The sequence below is a fragment of the Glandiceps talaboti genome, chromosome 2 (genome assembly GCF_964340395.1).
Source record: "Glandiceps talaboti chromosome 2, keGlaTala1.1, whole genome shotgun sequence".
Lineage (NCBI taxonomy): Eukaryota > Metazoa > Hemichordata > Enteropneusta > Spengelidae > Glandiceps > Glandiceps talaboti.
Genome location: NC_135550.1, coordinates 16431110 through 16451514, shown reverse-complemented (window position 1 = coordinate 16451514; position 20405 = coordinate 16431110). Strand labels below are relative to the sequence as shown.

Here is a 20405-nt window from a genome sequence, read left to right as displayed (position 1 = left end):
CTAGTTCAGGTAGTTACATTTTTTCTGTAGGTTTCCATATGGTCTCTGTGTCATTGGCTTCTTCTCATCAGATGTACAGCCATTACAGATTGAAAGAACTGTCTTTTTCAGTTGATGTCAGTTTCTGCATCCATTATTTCTTGCGAGACTTTACAATTTTCGTGATTTTCTTATTCGAATATGTAAAAAAAAGTTTAGGGTCGTGTGAAAAACTAGGTGGGGTCAGGTAACCGGAACCAAACAACTTTTTTTATTTGACCTAAATATATTTTCCTTAGGAGGCAACATTTTGGGACAATTAAGTGCAGTTATGATTTGGTAAAGGACAATGGACCACATTTTGGACCAAGCAAAATAAAAAATAACACCAAGGGGACCCCGTTTCAGACTCCTTCAGCTCAAAAAAAACCCAGGCCCCATTTTAGACCAAAGGGCTAAAAAACGCACTCCAAAGGGCAGCACATATGCGTATACTCAAATAAGGGGGGGGGGGGGGGGTAGGGGGTAGCCTCCCCCCTCCAGTTATACTGTACATGTAGGTGTAAGATTGTACTTATTTATCATAATGCTGTCATCAAATTATGTACAAAATGTATCCACCATTGTCAGTGGTTTTGCTAAGGTTCAAGAGGTAGAATGTACATGTACCTTGGGGATAAGTTTCGATGAAATCAAAGTTCCCAAAATCTGCTGGCCCTTTTGAAATAATAACACAAACCTGGAAGTCTTCCATCAATTCTTAGTTGGCACAGTATTCAGCGGCCATATTGGATTCTAAAATGGCTTCACTTTGATGATATTTTGACCTCTATTTGAAAATTTTGTGCAGTGACCCCTGATTTTTTGTTTTGTTTGAGACTCATTTGAAAGTTGAGAATATGTTGGAGTTTTCTTGAAAAAAACGTAACAGCAAAAGTTTAACCAGTTTTTCTATTTCTGAGGCACATTTCATGTTAATGGTTCCTCGGTAACAGATGGGGGAAATCTGTACTGTCATTTTAGTTTTGGTAAAACACCATCTAGGGAAGTCAGATAGATTTTACCTCCTTATACCATCCATAACACCAAAAACACTGACCATACTATCACTATAGTCATTTCCACTTACATGTAGTCTGTGGGACACAATGAATGTGACACATTCTTGAATCTTTCCCACACAAAATATATGTGTACGTAAGAAATAAATGCCAAAATGTCACATACATGTACATGTATGTGACCTAAGTGTCATAGATGCATTCAATACCTGCAATGACAAACTACATTTTTGTACTTTGTGAAAGAATCCAAGGTGCATATCACAGTATTTCCATCACAAAACAAAAGAAGTTGTCCTCTTAGGCTTTGATCCTGAAAGGTCTAGAGGTGATCTATACATTGTGTAGGTGTATAATTGACATATTAGCAAACATAGTGATCTAAAAGTTCATGTCAATGCAGTACATATATGTATGTGAAGTACTGTAATATAGTCAGATGAACTACCTACAGTTCTTTAAAAGGTCTTTGTACTACATGTATATAGCCATGAAAAACAATATCGCTGTATGTATTCAGATGTACATATACTAACGTTGTACTATATAGCTACATGTCAGCGGTATGTCTGACTTGCTGTTATACATTTTCAATATCTAATTATACAGATATGTACAAACTGTATATATCCAAATGCTCCTACTGTCATGTCCTTAGAAGTATGCCCGTAAATTAGTCATGATATAATGGGAAAAACAGAAAACTGTGGACACTACAATATGTAAGCAATGCAAACATTTTACAATGTATACTGGTACTGGGGTATTATACGTAATTTTAATAGTGGGACACTAATTGTTGTCCTCATACAGCATTTCGCTCAAATGTTGATTCTCTGGAAACTTGAATCATTTCACAGACAAATTAAATCCTCTTTCTACCAGGAAGTAAGTGTTTGTACACAAAAAAACTACAAGTTGGTAAAAACAGGACTAATAACATTCACTGACTGACAATAGCTTACACGTACACAGTGCTATTTGTTTATCACAATGGTTGAGCCACATCAGAATTAGAAAAACACACAGAATATGCCAAGCCTAAAAAAAAAAAATTTCAATTGGTACCACAAACTTTCTACTTTAGGCTTTCAATCGCAGGAAACACACCATCTACAATTGAGACATGTGATATGTATTAATTTACATGTATTCATCTAATTTTGTACTGTCTATTACTTTGTCTTGTAAGCCAGAGGGCTGGGTGTGGCTCTTTCTTTGTATACTATACTATACTAAGCACTGTATTCAATATTTGATAAGTCCACATATGAACACTTTTAAATTATAAACAAACAATAACAAGTCATCCAACATTTTGGTAAGTTTTGGGAACCCTGGAAACGGAAGGAAGAATCAGGTAAAAATTGCATGCATTGTTGATTTTGGTGCTTTTATGATGACGTACATGTATTACATTAATTTAAAGTGGCCATATGGATGAGTTTTGGCTATTAATTTTGGATTTTTAATTTATGAAACAATTTTATCATGGCTTCCTCCTTGAAAAATCAACGTAAAATAACATAGATCAAGTCCTTGTTTGTAGGTTTATAATAAATTGCAAAAAACTAAACAAATTGTAAAAAGTTTGTTATTGGATGAACAATAACAAACATTTTACACATATATTTAATTTTTTTGCAATTTATTGAGTTACAAACACAGACTTGGCATATGTTATTTTACATTGATTTTTCAAGTAGGAAGCCATGATAAAATTGTTTTATAATTACAAATCTAAAATAAATAGCCAATCCTCATCCATATGGCCACTTTAAGTACATGACTTATACAAATGTACTGCTTTTATACATGTACTACTGTTACAATACATAAAAGAAGTAAAGTAAAGCAAATCAGATGAAAATATTAGATCGAAGAATATACCTATACAATGTAGGTGTACATTACTTTCAAATACACTTTATTAAAGTAAAATCCACTTCAAGAGTTCAACATGTGAAGAGTTCAAAAAAGTACATCCAGCTGGGTTGATAATGTTCTAAAAGTACAGCATACAATTTACATGCAAATGTCTGTTGCAGTCCCCTTCATTATTTTTAAGTAAACCCGTATGTATGTGCATGCCTTTAAAATAAACTCATATGTATATATCAAAACAATTGTAGCAGTTCCATATTTTTGGTTTATATACATGTACCATACTGTGAAATATGCAATAAAGGGTTGATGCCCTTTCTCCACTAGACTTTTTAAAGTACATTCACCAGGGGTAGGTAAGAAATCTTATTGACGATCCAAATATCACTAGCTGTGTTAATGAAACAGTTGCTAAGAGGCAAATTCTCTGTGTTTGCGATACTAGAAGCTACGTCAGATTACAAAATCCAGTAAGCTACGTTACGACACGTGACTAAATGATGACGTATTCACCATGACGACCTTCACTGTAATTGTGTAAGATTTTTTCCTTGATTTCTATCTTTCAGACCAATTTTACAATCTCATATAGTTTGCGTTCTGAGAGGAATGGGTTTAAAAAAAACTAGTTGGCGAGTAATTCAAAATATTTTCCAAGTTGTTCAGAGAAATGTGTCAATAACTTCAGCCACTCCAACAGGCATTGGGCCTAACATTAAAAACATGGGAATGCATGATATAGAATGGGTGAGAGTTTCAATGAATACAGAGCTTTGTTTTTAGTGATATTAAAACACAGATATTTTGAGTGTTGTCATAGTTTTATCAATAACATACATCAAAGAAAATTCTTACCTTTCGAGCGTTCTACAGTGACGTGATTGGAAGACACCATGTTGAATATGTCATCATTTTGTCACGTGTCGTAACGTAGCTTACTGGATTTCGTAGTCAGACTTAGCTTCTAGTATCTCAACCATACATGTAGAGAATTTGTCTCTTAGCAGCTGTTTCGTTAACGCAGCTAGCGATATTTGGATCATCGATAAGATTTCTTACCTACTCCTGTTCACCCCTCAGTGTATAATTTTACAATTCACATATAAAAATCTCCATATTTTAATTTCAATCCAAGGAAAAAATTGTTTTATTCCTTTTTTTAGATTGCCTGTAAGATGATCAGTTGGTGCTTCACTTGTATATGTTGTATTATTCCTTTTGTTCTCACTTGTGTGGTTTTAGAGTTCCATTACCACATTACTTGTTTCTCACTTCTTACCACTTTATTTGTGAACCCTCATTGAATTAAGAGCTTCCCTTAAAAGTAATCCTTTGACCGACATAACGCCACACAGATATACTACAATCTCCAATACATGTAGTTGGCTTTAATTACAAATGACTTCAGTCAGAAGTTTCAAGACATTTTCGTGTATACATTGTATGTAATGTATTTGTATAAATATGTACATTTTATTGCAATTTTATATATATAAAACCATGCCATCAAGAAATGAATACTAGATAAATAATGAAAATAATCAACTTACTTACCCCATTAATAAAAAAAACACTTGAGTCCGTCTTACATGCAGATACAGATACAAAATGATGCAATGAAGTACAAGAAATCCCAAAACTATATTAAAGTAAAATCTACCACTGAGTTCCTAAAGTATATTACTGGCGTTTTCCATCAAAATTATAAAAGTATGGTACAGGGTATGAAAATCTAGGCACATTTTACCAGATCCTCAACCCTGAACCCCCCTGACACCTTCCAGATTTCAGGGGGGGGGGGGGGGCATCTAAAGCCTTCTTCCAAGTTAAGAGATCATTCTACGAGTTCATAGAAAGACAGATTTTCAAGATGACACATTTCAGAAAGCTAATCTTTAAATGTCTTGACTTTGCTGATGTCACCAAAAACATGACAACCACACCAGTTATCATGGACTTCGAATCAGTACTACCTACATGTATGATGTACCATCTAACTGACAAAGACAATAATTGCTAACGTGTACATGTATACTGTACATTTCCCAGCTTTAGCGCTTCTAGTCACATGGCATACACAATATTTTAATTGGCTCTCAATACATGCTTAAACCTTGAAAATATCACGAAGATTCACTTCTAAGCAGGTACTGAAGCTATGTTTAATGTCACAATTGTCATTCAATTCGATCTTCTCATCAGTCATCTTGAATTTCAAAATGCTTTATTTGTACATGTACAGAGTCAATGGCCAGTCACTGTCCCCAAGATGACCTGAAAACAAAATTCAACTGCTATGCCCTGGTGTGAAACACTATAGAATACATCATTCACACATTCATCACATCTGTCATATGGATGAGGATTGGGTATTTATTAGTATTTGGGATTTTTACAAATTCTATCATGGCTTTCTCCTTGAAAAATCAACATTTATAACTCAGTACATTGTAAAAAGCAAAAAAAGAAAAGAAAAAAGTGTAAAATGTTTGTTACTGCAAGAAGAAATATTTTACACATTTATTAATGTTTAGCAATTTATTGAGTTACAAACAAGGACTTGACATATATTGTTTCATGTTGAATTTTCCAAGTAGGAGGTCATAATAAAATTGTTTTATAAATTAGAAATCCAAAATAAATGCTCAATCCTCATTCATATGGCTACTTTAGCCAACACCTTGCATTAGTAGTATCATGAATAATCAAGGGCATACATGTACAACTAGAATATCTTCAGTGTCTCGTCCCTTGAATTCTTTACTTACTATAGACAGGTTAGTATGCCCCCAAACAGTTATAAGTCATTATCCAGCAACAAATTAGCCAATCACAGAGTTCCTTTTACACTATCCATGTCAACGCTGTCTGTGACACCAAAATTACCTTCAAAGCAGTTGAAAGCTGATTCAACATGATACTATTGATAGCTCTGCAGACAAAAAATGAGCCTATATTATATACCACTTACAGGTGATATTAGCACATCAAAAACAGAATAAAAAAGATATGGATGCTCTTATCTCACCACTCCAGTAAATACATGTCGAGACATTTTCATAAACTATGGGTCCTGGAAAGTCATTTCATGATTTTACATCACCTACATTTATATGCGATTTTTCAGAGAAACAACAAGTTGATCTCGTGCCTTTTAAAGGGTATCTTTGCGATGGGCAACATTGCCTCATGGGGGGTCAACAGAAATGATTATATAGTCCTCGTGAACAATAAATATTCATGAGAGATGTTTTACATTGAAGGGAATAAACACTTAGGAGTCATGAATATTCATTATTTCATTACAAAAAGTACCATTTTGTGTGATGTAATGTAATATTACATTGTATAACTGAACCCCATGCCATATGAATACAAGTACAAAAAACAAATGTATGGCATATTCATGTAGTATTTGCATGAGCGCTTGCAGTGTTTACTGCAGGCATATTTTCATGTGAGGTACATTTGTACATGCAATGAGTGGAAAGTGCAGCAGGAAACACCACAAGCATGAGTGTAAATACCCTTGTTGAGTACCTACACTGGCATTCATGCAGTATGGGGTCAGTTATTATTACACATAACTCAGAAAAAAGCAACTTTCCATTAAAAAATTCATACTGTGCGATCACGCGATTTCCTGCACAAGGAAAGATTGGGTACTCATTTGTATACATGTATGCAATAAATTCACTAATATTGCTGTGCAGTACAAATACCACTACATGTACATTGGGCACAACAGTGCAAATACATGTAGTCACTAGCACATACATGTATGTAATAATGTTCAAGTTCTTTCTATAACTCATCTCCTACTCACTTTCTAATGAACCTGAGACTGCATTTCTACTGTTCTTGAACCCAGGTACTACAGAGGTGGCGCTAAGCTCTTAAAATGGTCAGTTTCCCCACACATTTTTTTAAGAGCTGGGAAGGGAAAGTGGGCTGGTAAAAAGTCTTTTTGCTCAGTTTCTCAGGACAGAAATTAACTATCCTACTCAAGACTGTAATAAAAGTATATATACAAATGTATGTATCCACTCATGCATACATCCTTTTCTTGACACACAGACTGCTCTTTCTCCCCCTTTTAATTTTCTTTAACATGTATCTGGTAATAGAGTACCATTTAATTTGAGACTCATGGATATATATATAAAATATATATAACAGCATAATGACTCAAAATAAATTGGTGTGAAGTGGATGGTTTGTTGCAGGAATTCCAGTCTCTCTCTCTGCATTCCACAGTGGTAGCATACTCTGAATTGACTAGAAGCTTGATCCTAGATACATGTACACATGTATATTTCATTCACATGGTAGATGTACATTCCATACCGGTCTTACCCCAGCTGCTATTGTCTTAATTCCCATCTATCATGACACAGTCTCAACATTGTACATTAACATAATCTATTCAACGTCTGTTTCGTTGTACATTCAGGTTGTATAAAAGATATCGACACTTCACACTTGCTTATATGAGCATCTGGTTCATATTTTTATTGCAATGTTGTATATCAACAACACAAAAAAACCTCAAGCCTGTTTCGATCATTATGTCATGGTATTATGAAATTCGATATTGATATTTTTAATGTCAGCAATTGATGTGATTCAGAGCTGGTATTTCACACTGTGGTACTTACTGTCAGATGAGAGAAATTGACAATGACACGTTGCATTGTGACCTACATGTACATCATGTTCACTGATGTGCTGGAATTATACAGTTTTATCCTTGTACATTTCATCCATGTGCTGAAATTGTACATTTCTTTCACGTGCTGGAGTTATACATTTCATCCATGTGCTAGAATTGTACATTTCATCCATGTGCTGGAATTGTACATTTCATCAGTGTGCTGGAATTGTATATTTCATCCATGTGCTGGAATTGTACATTTCATCCATGTGCTGGAATTGTACATTTCATCCATGTGATAGAATTGTACATTTCATCCATGTGATAGAATTGTACATTTCATCCATGTGCTGGAATTGTACATTTCATCCATATGCTAGAATTGTACATTTCATCCATGTGCTAGAATTGTACATTTCATCCATGTGCTGGAATTACACATTTCATCCATGTGCTGGAATTGTACATTTCATCCATGTGCTGGAATTGTACATTTCATCCATGTGCTGGAATTGTACATTTCATCCATGTGCTGGAATTGTACATTTCATCCATGTGCTGGAATTGTACATTTCATCCATGTGCTAGAATTGTACATTTCATCCATGTGCTAGAATTGCACATTTCATCCATGTGATAGAATTGTACATTTCATCCATGTGCTAGAATTGTACATTTCATCCATGTGCTGGAATTGTACATTTCATCCCTGTGATAGAATTGTACATTTCATGCATGTGATAGAATTGTACATTTCATCCATGTGCTAGAATTGTACATTTCATCCATGTGCTAGAATTGCGCATTTCATCCATGTGCTAGAATTGTACATTTCATCCATGTGCTGGAATTGTACATTTCATCCCTGTGCTAGAATTGTACATTTCATCCATGTGCTAGAATTGTATATTTCATCCATGTGATAAAATTGTACATTTCATCCCTGTGCTGGAATTGTACATTTCATCCCTGTGCTGGAATTGTACATTTCATCCATGTGCTAGAATTGCACATTTCATCCATGTGCTAGAATTGCACATTTCAGCCATGATGTGTTGGAATAATATATTCATCCATTTGAGTCAATGTAATCATAATAAATTGGGCTTTTTCATGGACAGTTTTTTCCTAGCGTACCAATGTACTATAATATCTATGTTTTACTGGTACAAACTCTCAATATTCTTGTCATCATCACCATCAATAATGTAGAAAGGGCATAAGTTAAGATAGGGTTGATACAAGTGGTTGAAGATGCAGGTTGTTGTAAATCAACACAACCATTGTAGAAATCAGTATATCATTAATTAATATATTCACAGACTTACAAATCACATCTATACCTGAACACTTTTATACAAATATTCCATCACTGCTGTCTATACACTACAATGAAAACAGCTTGCCATTTCAAATAAACTCCAAAACAATGTTGACACAAACATTACACAAATATTTTGTTAATTTGTTTGCTTTGTGTGATTTTATTCACACTGCTGCATATTTCATGTCAATGCCCTTCTTTCTAATAATAAATGATCTGTATATACTACTTCTATCAATATTTACACAGCAGAGCACATATTCTGAGAGCAGACCCAGATCAGTTAACTAATTTGAGGTTTCCATTAAAACCAAGAGTAAAAAGTTGATGTCCTAGTCCCTGTACATGAAATGTACAAATGTATGTTTCATTTCCTTACTAATTAATACCAACAGACAAGACAGCATACATACATGTACACTCACATAACAAAATGCGCTGCCTCTTTTGAAAAATCAGTATATTCCGAAGATCGTTATGCTGAAATCATGGAAAAATTTGAGGACAAAATAAAAATTAAGTTTATTACATGTAGCTTGTATGCTTTTCAAAAAATCAAGGAGTTGAAGTCATTCCTGTACAAAGGCCTGTGAAGACCTACACCTCACAACTTTCTACACAACAATATGCATAAATATGAAACAATTTTGATTTAAATGTCTCCCTATCAGTGTACCTTCTACAGCCAATCTGACACACCACTGACATACATTTGAATACCAATATCTTGTGACCAACCAAAAATTGGCGTTTCCCCATTGTACATGTATGTATCTCTCACAGTGTGGTGACTCACAAGAAAACCCAAGTTTTTATCATTTTGACCCACAACAATAAAATGTTGTGTCATTAGAGGGCACACTCACTATTTTATAATATTCTTTTGTGATATCAAATCTAAGATTATCATTCGATTATTTCCATTGACATGATGATAATATGATAATACGCAATATAATTCATTTCTCTGAGCCACTGACTCAATAATACAGAAATAGCAGATGTACATGTACATGTAGATTGTTTATACTGTCATTACCTATCCTTTGCACTACTAGTACTCAAGGTAAAATGTACCCAAGCCCCAACCCTCCTCCCCCTGTATCTACCAATCTTCTGCACTGTACTCAGGACAAAATGTACTGTACAATGTACCTACCCCTACATCTACCAAAACACTGTCATTACCTATCCTTTGCACTACTCAAGGCAAAACATATTGTCCCCCCCCCCCCCCTTAGGCCTACCTACCAAAACCTACATCTACCAAAACACTGTCATTACCTACCCTTTGCACTACTAAAGGCAAAACATATTGTCCCCCCTTAAGCCTACCTACCAAAACACTATCATTGGCTATCTTCTGGCCTGTACTCAAGACCAATATGTATCTACATGTAATCCCCCCCACCCCTCACTCCACCCCTCACTCCACCCCTCACCCCACTCCTGTATCTACCAAAACACTGGCATTGGCTATCTTCTGCACTGTATTCCAGGCAAAAATTACCTAACTCCTACTCCCACCTACATGTACCAAAACACTGTCATTGTTATCTTGAACTTACTACATGTGTGTCCTTTTATATCGTGACACTGTGTTCTCTCCACGATATCCCATGATGACATATGTAAATGGCAAATACATTTCCAGTGTTTTTATGAGCAGTAAGTTGGTAAAATCTACCCAATTTCTCAAGGTGTTTAACATTATAGTTTTACAAAGTTTACTAGCCAAAATTTTCAAAATATGGTATCTATACTATAGTAATCTATGCAAATTTTACCCAATCCTGAAACCGAGATTTTACAAGCTCATGATAATGCTGATGTGATACACCAGTACTACATGTAAAGTGAAAATCCAAGTGTTATGTAAATAAGTTCATAAATGCCAGTTGTAAAATGGGGTGGGGCGTGGGACTCTAATCTAATGAGTGTCCACATTTGTTCATTTTTCTGTTTTTAAATGTTATGAACTATGATTGATATTAGGTGTATATCATGAGTCATCTTATAGACTAATCTATGTTAATTATCTACAATGTAGGCTGGCTTAATACAATATGTAAATATCAACATTTCAAATTTTTTAGTTATAACATCACTTCATCCTTTTTAGATCTTCATTGTATTTTCAACGATTTAGGAGATGAGGCATGACATGTAATGTGGGGGATTTAATTTTGAAGCCCGTCAGACAACACCACTGGTAGTAAAAGTAACAAAAAAAACACTGTATAAAAATACAAATATGGGAAAAACCACAGAACACCATAGTATGACGTATCAAATTTATGGTAAAGAAAATCTGGGTGAAAACAGTATTCACGGATAGTTGAAATGATAATGAACATAAAATTTGAAGATAGACAAACCAAAAGAAGCAAGTGATACAAGTTGAAGTCTACTGTATTACACAGTATTGAAGATGAGTACATGATAATGTATTTCTAACAGACATTTTGTATGTCACTGAAACCCGCTCCTTAATATCATGTATCTCCTGCAATATCCATATTGGCTACTTATAATAAATATATCAAGTACATGTGTACACTTCCTGTGTTTCTGATGGAATCGTATCAACCCACTCCTTTTAAGCCATGACGTTTAATTTCACATACTGCAAATTTTGCAATGACAGACTACAGCTAATTTATAGCCCCCTCCTAGTACAATTCAAATATACATGTACATATCATCTTTTCTCATCATCATCATCATCATCATCATCATCATCATCATCATCATCATCATCATCATCATCATCATCATCATATTCTCTCCCCTTCCTCTCCTCATCATCAGCACAATCACAATCATCACCACTATAATAACCACCACCACCACCACCACCACCACTACCACCACCACCACCACGATCATCATCACCCATCACCTCCACCATCTTGACAGTTGTCTTAAAGTTTGTGACCTTACAGTGTACATTTACCAGTTGATATCGTCATGATTTGATGAAGAATCAAGATTTATGTATGATGACAGTGTGACCTCAAGTGACATTTTACACCAATCAGTGGACATTGAGAAACTGACTTTGTTGCCATTTTACTAAGAGACTGACCAAAATAGATAAAATTGTGTATGAAGTACTGAGTCAGTCAGCTCCACAACAAACCCAGACACACATAGTGACACACACACACACACACACACACACACACACACACACACAGACTGGAATAGATGTACATTTTGTACACATACTGTATTTTCAATTATTGCCAACATTGACAGCATATACATGTACAGGGATAAGCATATTCAGGGACAGACATATATATCAAGAATTTTGCTGGACAGTGAGTGACTCACACTGTACATGTACCTACATGTACATTTACGCATAATATATGTAATACATGTATTGTAAAATAGTGTAATAAACAAATTAGATATATGTAATTTAGTAATTCATGCTACTATTAATGCAAACCAAGAATGTATACCACCATACTGTATATACTATGTGTAATTTATCAGAAATACAGTCACAGTACAACGCAAATATAGAATACAGTACTGTACTACGGATATAGAGTACTTGCTAAAAAAAAATTCTTCTATTTTTCCAACAAACATACAAGCATTCTAATCACAAATTCAACACTTTGTTATATACCTACCTTAGTTTAAATCACCAAGAACAAGTACTATCAATTGTTACATATTTTACGTGCGGACTGACATGAGAAAATTTCACTGCTGTCAAATGTCCCATGGGTATTTTCTTTCCTTTATTATAGAAAAGGCAGTGTAGTTTCACTTTTTTTTGTACAGCTAATAACAGCAACAAAACAACTGCATAATCAAACAAGTCTTCATAGAAGACACACCTTCCAGCCCCCACCGTACAACTTTACAAGAAGATTGTTTTCACTTTCTTCATAGTTACAGGTTTATCACACAGAATTCAGTGAAACAGCATAATATTTCATAATTTCTGTTGGAAACACAGTACAGGGATAGTGTACAATGTACATAGCTGGCTTTTGGCATTAATAACCATTGAAGCTAGAATTTGGTGATCATTTTACAGGTATAAGATAATTAACTTTGTACTCGATACTGTTCATTTTCGCATATTACACATACATGATGTAGTCATGAGTGAATATATTTCACTCAGCGAAAAGTGTTAGTATTTGATATTTGAATGTCAAGGTCAAGGTCCAATCTATACTAGCAGAAAGATTATATCTAAACGATAGGGTTATAAATGTGCAAATTGTGTTTCAAAATGTCTTAGTTCTGATAAAGCTATCTTTAAATTAGTGAATTACTGCAAAAAATATATGGCTGCCATTTTGTTTCAAGTTATTTGAGCACAAACAAAACAATATGTTCTTATATGTATGTTCTGATTTATGGAAGTCCTTCGCACACAATTTGAAAGATATTTTGTACATGTATTCACAGAATTTATGAAATACAAGAAATGACAACATTTTATCCTCTTGAAGGTCTGCAAGCAGCACGGCAAAGTCAAAATTACTGATACCAGCAATGTCTTATGGGTATATACACTTGGCTCTCATCCCTATGTATTACAGATCCAGAGCTACATGTACAGTGCTGCTGTGCATTATACATTCTGCCCACAATATGGTCACCATTCACTGTCTGAAGTGAAGTTAGCACCAAGATGTACAGATGTTAATTTATATATCACATTTGTACATGTATCAAATTAAATGAAATTTGTTATACTAAAAGCGTGTGTGATATAAAAGAAAAGAGTTTGATTTTTAACATCTGACCCCAAATCTAAAGGTCAAGGTCAAATCCAATAAAACAAGCAGAATGGTCATATTTGATGTAATAAATTAATATGGGGGTAGACACTTGCACTGGGTCTCTACGTTTATGTATGTATTATAGTTCCTGAGCAACTGAACAAAGAGAAGATTTTTTATGACAAATATGGCTGCCATTCAGACAAAAATGATATGAGCTAAGCACCATAATAATTCATTCAATTAATACTTATGTCAGAGCTATGGTTGGTAAAAAAATATCCAAAGATTGAACCCATTCCAATACTCCCCTCCCATGTACACACCCAAGACTTGATCTCTTGGGGCTAATAAACTATAGTCGCATACAATTTCAGTGATAAGTTCTGATCTTAAGAGTTCTAATGTCAGCAAAATCCATCCTCATCAGGAAGGGAACCACTCCCTTCCTGACCCCTTCCTGGTCGCATGAGTGGTAACCTTACCAAGACGTTCTTGTGATAAAATTTCTAAAGGAAAAGATAGACAGCTACATCATTTAAATAATTCAAATGAGTCCACTGAAGTCATCGATCAGTGATGGATAGATTATAAGGAAAGGAAACTCAAGTAGTGCTTGATTACGATATCATGTTTTCAAATACAACTATGTAATTGAATAATTGATGATATCCATACAGATAATCAGTCGATGTTGTCCATGTATATAAATCTCAGCTGTTTAATGTTATAGTGCTATTTTTCCAGTAGTTACATACATGTGCATGTATGTATCATGTGTATGTCATTGTGTGTATAATTGAGGGTTGTTTTTTAATGATAGCTTCATTCCGAGGACAAGTTAGGTGAGACACGTGACAATAGTCCATTGTAGTACACCCCTGATGATGCTGACAAGACGTCAGCGAAAATTTGGGATTCCAAAGTCCAAGAAATGTTTTTGACTCTCTGAATAGAAATTTTCATTACTAAGTATGTACCCAGAGTCCAAGGACATTCATTCTGGCAAGTTAGGTGATGTTATTGTAACACCATCAGAAATTTGACATATATTTCTTATATAATGACTATGGATCTACACATATACATGTATGTAGACTACACTGCATTTTCCAGAATAAAGTCTTTATTAATCAATTCTAACTTCATTTTTACAAGAACAGAATCACTCAAAATCTATTTTAGAATTTCATGATACCAAAGTTACTGTAAAGTCGGTTGCAAAAATCAGAACTATATATTGAGTCTTATGACAGCTAGCTATTTGTAAACAGTTTATCTTACAAGTTACATAATTCAATACATGTACAGTAGTTGTAGAATTCTCACTATAATTCAGCTGCCATTTTGAATAAAATCACAACAAATTTTGAGATAACATAGCTTTCCGTGAAAGAATTGCCACACTAATCTTCTTCAATTTGATTCATTTTTCGTTCCACAGTTTCATGAATTCTTCACTCTAATTTTAATGTCTAATCTTAATCGCTAAGAATTTAAACATACAATAACTAGGATACATTTGGTAAAAATGCTCAGTTCGACAAACCATTTCACAATATACATGTACATGCATGCTCCAGATCATAAGGGTTTTGGGGTTGTAGCTAGGGACATATATGATAGCAGCTGAGAAAAAACCTACATGAATTCACCTAAACTGTCAACCATCATATTGATATTAACATGTCTATCCTCATATTAGATCATTTGGACACTCAGTCATTCATCTTTTTCAATATTCACTACTATCTAATTATTTCAATATCTGTACTTCCATAGATTCATCGTGTTGTTCACCATTTCCTTGTTTTACTACATGTACATGATTAAATAATACATAATTCCCTCTCACTGACAACACATAATTAGTTTTCATGTAAAGTACGTTTCTATAGAATATTTCACAAAGATTAATTCCTGGAGGAGTATATCACATGATAGAGTAGGAGTCCATACTTGGATGAATTCAGCATAAATCTGTTACTATGGAAACTGCAGCAATTACCTAGCTGAAACACCAGTATTTTTCAGAGGAAAAAATATCTTCGAGAATATTAATAGATTTGCATACAAAAGACATGGAAAATTATGTAAATGTACTTATTTCCTTTCCTGTCTATTTCTATAATTTGCCTCAAACTGTAAGTATTTTGTGTTCTACCTTACTAGAAATACCGCCATGTCAATATATCTGAAAACAGCTGTTTTTATCGTGATTCAATCAGTAGCCATGTGGCACAACCAATACTGACAATGTCGACTTTTTTTCAAGTCATAAACTGCAAATAGAAATAACACCATCGCAAATTAATTCAGCTAACTGTGACCGCGGTTGTCTTAACATAGGACACGGCATGACAGCAAAGATCTGCTATTCGTGGAAAGCCATCTATTAATAAAACTGGTAACAATTTCCTGTTCCTTTCAGATTGAAAGACATCGACATAATGGATGTGATATTTGCATGATATTTAATGATAAATTCAATACAATTTGAACGCCATTAAGACGGTTTGCGTTATAGTTCAGGTTTTTTTTGGGTCCATGTACTAGTTCTACCCCTATGACTACATGTTTGTAAGAGTTTGTACACATACATATTAGTTGTGTTTTGTTTTAATATTTTCAACAGCAAATGAGACCAACAGAATGGCTTGATTCTTCAGCTACTTTTGCACATCAGTATGATTTTTTTTCAAGAAACTTCTTTTATAATATTTTACACACTTTTAAAATATCTACAAAATCCATTTGTGATCACAGTACCCAATAGTTTGATTCTGTACAGTCCCACACTGATGTGACTATCACAATTTGAAATTTCTATGACAAGAACGTCATTGTACGTACATGTACATTTTTTTCTAATTCAATATCAAGTAAATTTATTTTATCATCTGATCATTCAACTGTAGTAATTTTATATATATAATGTTCTACAGTGTTCCTAATAGGAAATTCATGATTTTTGGGGGGCAAACCGGACAAGACTATGCAAATTTTTGAACATTTTCAATTCAGACACTTTGACAGATGGTTTAACTACAAGAAAAATTCCACTCATGTTTTCAGTTATTCACTAGCTTCTCCTAAAAAAATTATGGTGATTATAATAAGCATAGTATAAATTTCAATGGATGTTTTTGCTGTTGAAAAATCCTACAAAACCTAAATCACACAGTATTATGTTAATTTTAATTCTGTTTTATACAATGACAGATAGTATGGTATATTTTAAGTTACAAAATACAGAATACATTAGAAATACTATTACATTGACAAAGCAACGAATGTGACAATTAAATTCATGCTGATTCTGTGATCACCCTTTCCTATAGAAACTTGATGTGAAAGTGCAAATTTAAAAGTATAGAAATATTCATGTGATGATGAATGACATCACAATGGGAAACCAGAGTTGCTATCTTTTTTTTCTTAGAAAGAAAAGGCGTTAATACCGGGCAATGTAAGTACTATAGGGTAAAAACCTATGAAATGAGATCTGGTGTCTGTTTCATGAAGTGTCACCAATACATTTCATTATTTAGTACTGACTGCTGCTGCCCCTTCACATAGTGTCACTATTTCACCATCACTATGGAAACAGATAAGTATTACTATTAGGCTTTTATTCTCACTCTTTTCAAGAAAAGCTTTCAATGTGACAAAAAGGACATCTGAGGTAGATGCTACATGTATTTTATTTTTACAATCAAAATTATATTTTTTATTACTTCTAGAGGTCAAAATTTTAACACCTGCTCTACTGCACATCCAAAATTATTATACAAAAAAATTCTTCATCAAAAATTCCAGCTTTTTTTTCCTTCAATATTTGCTACTACATGCATGTGAATCTCAAGAGGTCATTCACATACCAAGAGGAGCAGGTAAAAATCTACCAGTTTTGGAACAGCCCCCTCTAGGGTCAACCCATGAAATGTTTATTTATGTACATATCTAATGCAAACCCCTTTTTGAAGGTATTTTGAGAAAGCCTGATATATATAAGACTACCTATGAGTACCAAGACATGTGCAAAATACATCTGATATCAAATTACTTTTGGTGGTGGAGACACTTCAATTTGATCACATTTCACACCACCACTAGTGTTCTGCACTGACCCTTTTTTTTTTTTGACTTAGGACAGATTTTGCATGTGAATGCCTACTTTGCATCACAAAGAGTAGCACTAAGGTCAACAAGGCTTCAGGACTGTGTTACAATGACCCATTGTTGCAGCCAAAACACTTTAGTGTTTAGGGAACAAGAAATGGCTGTAAAATTTACATTGTTTATCACCAATCACTCATTAAACCAGATCACATATCTACACATTCATGCTTTAAAAAAAAATGTTATGTATTTGGATAAAAGCACAAAAAAGCAAATTCCATAGAATTTACAATGTACTTTGTTTCAAAACATTTCTTGTACACATTTTGCATGGCTGAGGACACCCTTTATCTAAAAAAAACAACAACAACCCAGATGCACAGAATAAACTTCATTTCACCTTTGGGATCCACAAACACTCATACAAACAGTTAGTTTAAACAAAACAAAGGAGTAACATTCTATTTTACCACATTTTATAACGGCATACATCGATACAACATATCTTGTCACAGAAAGTGGCTCCTAAACTGTAAACAATATATTTCAAAGAATGTACATGTTTTTGTCAATTTCCGGGTAAAATATTATCCAGAATATATATATATATATATATATAAAAGTTACAACCTGGTGCTTTTCTATCAATCAATTTACATCAATTCACATTCTTTAAAAAATGTGATTTCTCCTCAGTCATTAACAAAGGCAGAATATGACTTACATTCTTCAGTCTAAGAAATTAACCAACTCTCTTATCATCCAAGAATAGAATTTAATGAACATGTAACATAGCTACAGTACTAAACCTATTTTGATTTTTTTTTTAAAGTATAGAATTACTGAAGGTTTTGACAATTACATTTTATCTAGACCGTAGCCACAAGCTGCCAAATCTTATTTTATATGATGATTGAAAAATTACATCTGTAATAAGTAATAAGCAGCTCTATGTTCAGAAACCTTTGGGCCCCATTCAGTTATTACATGTCACTGCAATAATGGATAGACAACCTTTCAGTAAGGGCAACAAGCTAGATAGTGGATGACCAGGATGCCTCTCCCCTTTCAAAATTCAAGGAATACAATTAATCAACGGCAATGGAAATGTTGTCTCCCGATAAAAGGAATATTTAATAACATTATAAATGTCAGACGTGACCTTTAGAATACAGGAATTATTATGAAAACGACTGAGTGACAAAATGAACATGATTCTAGCATAGTGAGTGTACCTCAGTTTTGAAAATCAAACCCTATTTTGGGCTGTATTTTTTTCTCGCTTTTCAAATCGAGTACTGTCAGTTTATTTACAACTACAATGGAGAGATACTTGAAAACGGTAAATATTAACTGTGTGGATCTCCTTTACATTGTTATCAAAATAAGCAAACATTGTTCCCAATACAACGGAGATTTGCGTATTTACAATCAGATAATTACAACTGTATTAGCGATGTTCCAAGCATCACGCCAACCTTACAGTCATTTCAAAACCCAATTTGCCAATTTTCTAGTGATATTTCGGAGAAACGAATTCTGAAAAATCCCGACTACCCATGAGGCCCCTGACATACATTATGACTCGATGACATCAATTGGAAACTACAGTGTAAATATAAACACCGCACACCTGTAGGCCTCCTAAGTGGGGCCAGCGATAGCGCAGATGCGAATAAAGATACTTGGCGTCTGCAACGTGAAAAAATTGAGATGGCGAAATTCTCACCTGCGACTTGGGGTGGGAGTCCCTTGCTTTCCGTCGACGAGGAACCTTTTAGTTCAATAATAACGTGCACTCTGCCGTTTGGTTCGAGATCAATCTGGAAGAGGCCGCAGAAGACAAGAAGCGAATCAGACATAATGAAGTGAACTGAACGTGTAACGTTACACGGAAAATTAACACAACAATACCGGCTACCTTACCGAATCGATTTCCAAAATACACAAGACCAAAGGCACGGCCAAAACAACGAAAAAGCGCCCCGTTTAAATCAAATTTCATTCGAAAAAAATTCAATATGTGGGGAAATAAAACGTTGGTCCTTACCCAAATATCGGCATGTTGGTGTGCCTGACATGTCTGCAACAGCTCCTCAAAAGACACCGTACAATTGGCAACAAAATCATCGGGAGGGATCGCCGCATTATGGAACACAGTGAACCCTACATTATTGCCGTGGTGAACTTCCGTGGTGAAATCCTCATTCCACGTAGGCCTAAAGGTCTTCTGCTTGGTTGTTGTCGTTCCGATATGACTTTCGTCGACGCTTATCGTCAGGTACGGGTCGATAAGCTGCAACTGTTTACTGTTTAACGTATGTCGTGTAGCGAAGTCCGTCGGCTTCAGATCCATAGCTTCGCACACTCTAATTCGCATCGACCCGTTAAAAACCGGCATGTTCTTGCGTATTCACGGCACAAACAACACACACAATTATCAATACACCTTGTAAAGGATCAAGGAAGCAGTTATCACACAATAAAAAGGGCGATTGGCGCCACAAAGAGGGGGCAAATTGCCCGTAAAGGATCCACAGCGAACCCCGTCGACAGAAGCAGTTTTCGAGTAGGCAATTTTGTGCGAAAAGTGCTGTCCCAATGTACACTGCAGCTTCCGG

The 20405-nt window shown here is 34.6% G+C and overlaps 1 protein-coding gene across 1 annotated transcript in view; it reads right to left on the bottom strand.

The window, feature by feature from the left end:
• Nucleotides 1-20348, bottom strand: part of LOC144453424 (calcium-independent protein kinase C-like) — a 69707-nt gene extending 49359 nt beyond the window's left edge. The window contains exons 1-2 of the mRNA XM_078144715.1: nt 19835-20348; nt 19514-19607 (exon numbers count right to left, since the gene is read on the bottom strand). Coding sequence (XP_078000841.1) covers nt 19514-19607; nt 19835-20185 — 445 coding nt within the window. The 5' untranslated portion in view covers nt 20186-20348. The remainder of the gene's footprint in view (nt 1-19513; nt 19608-19834) is intronic.
• Nucleotides 20349-20405: the final 57 nt, after the last annotated feature.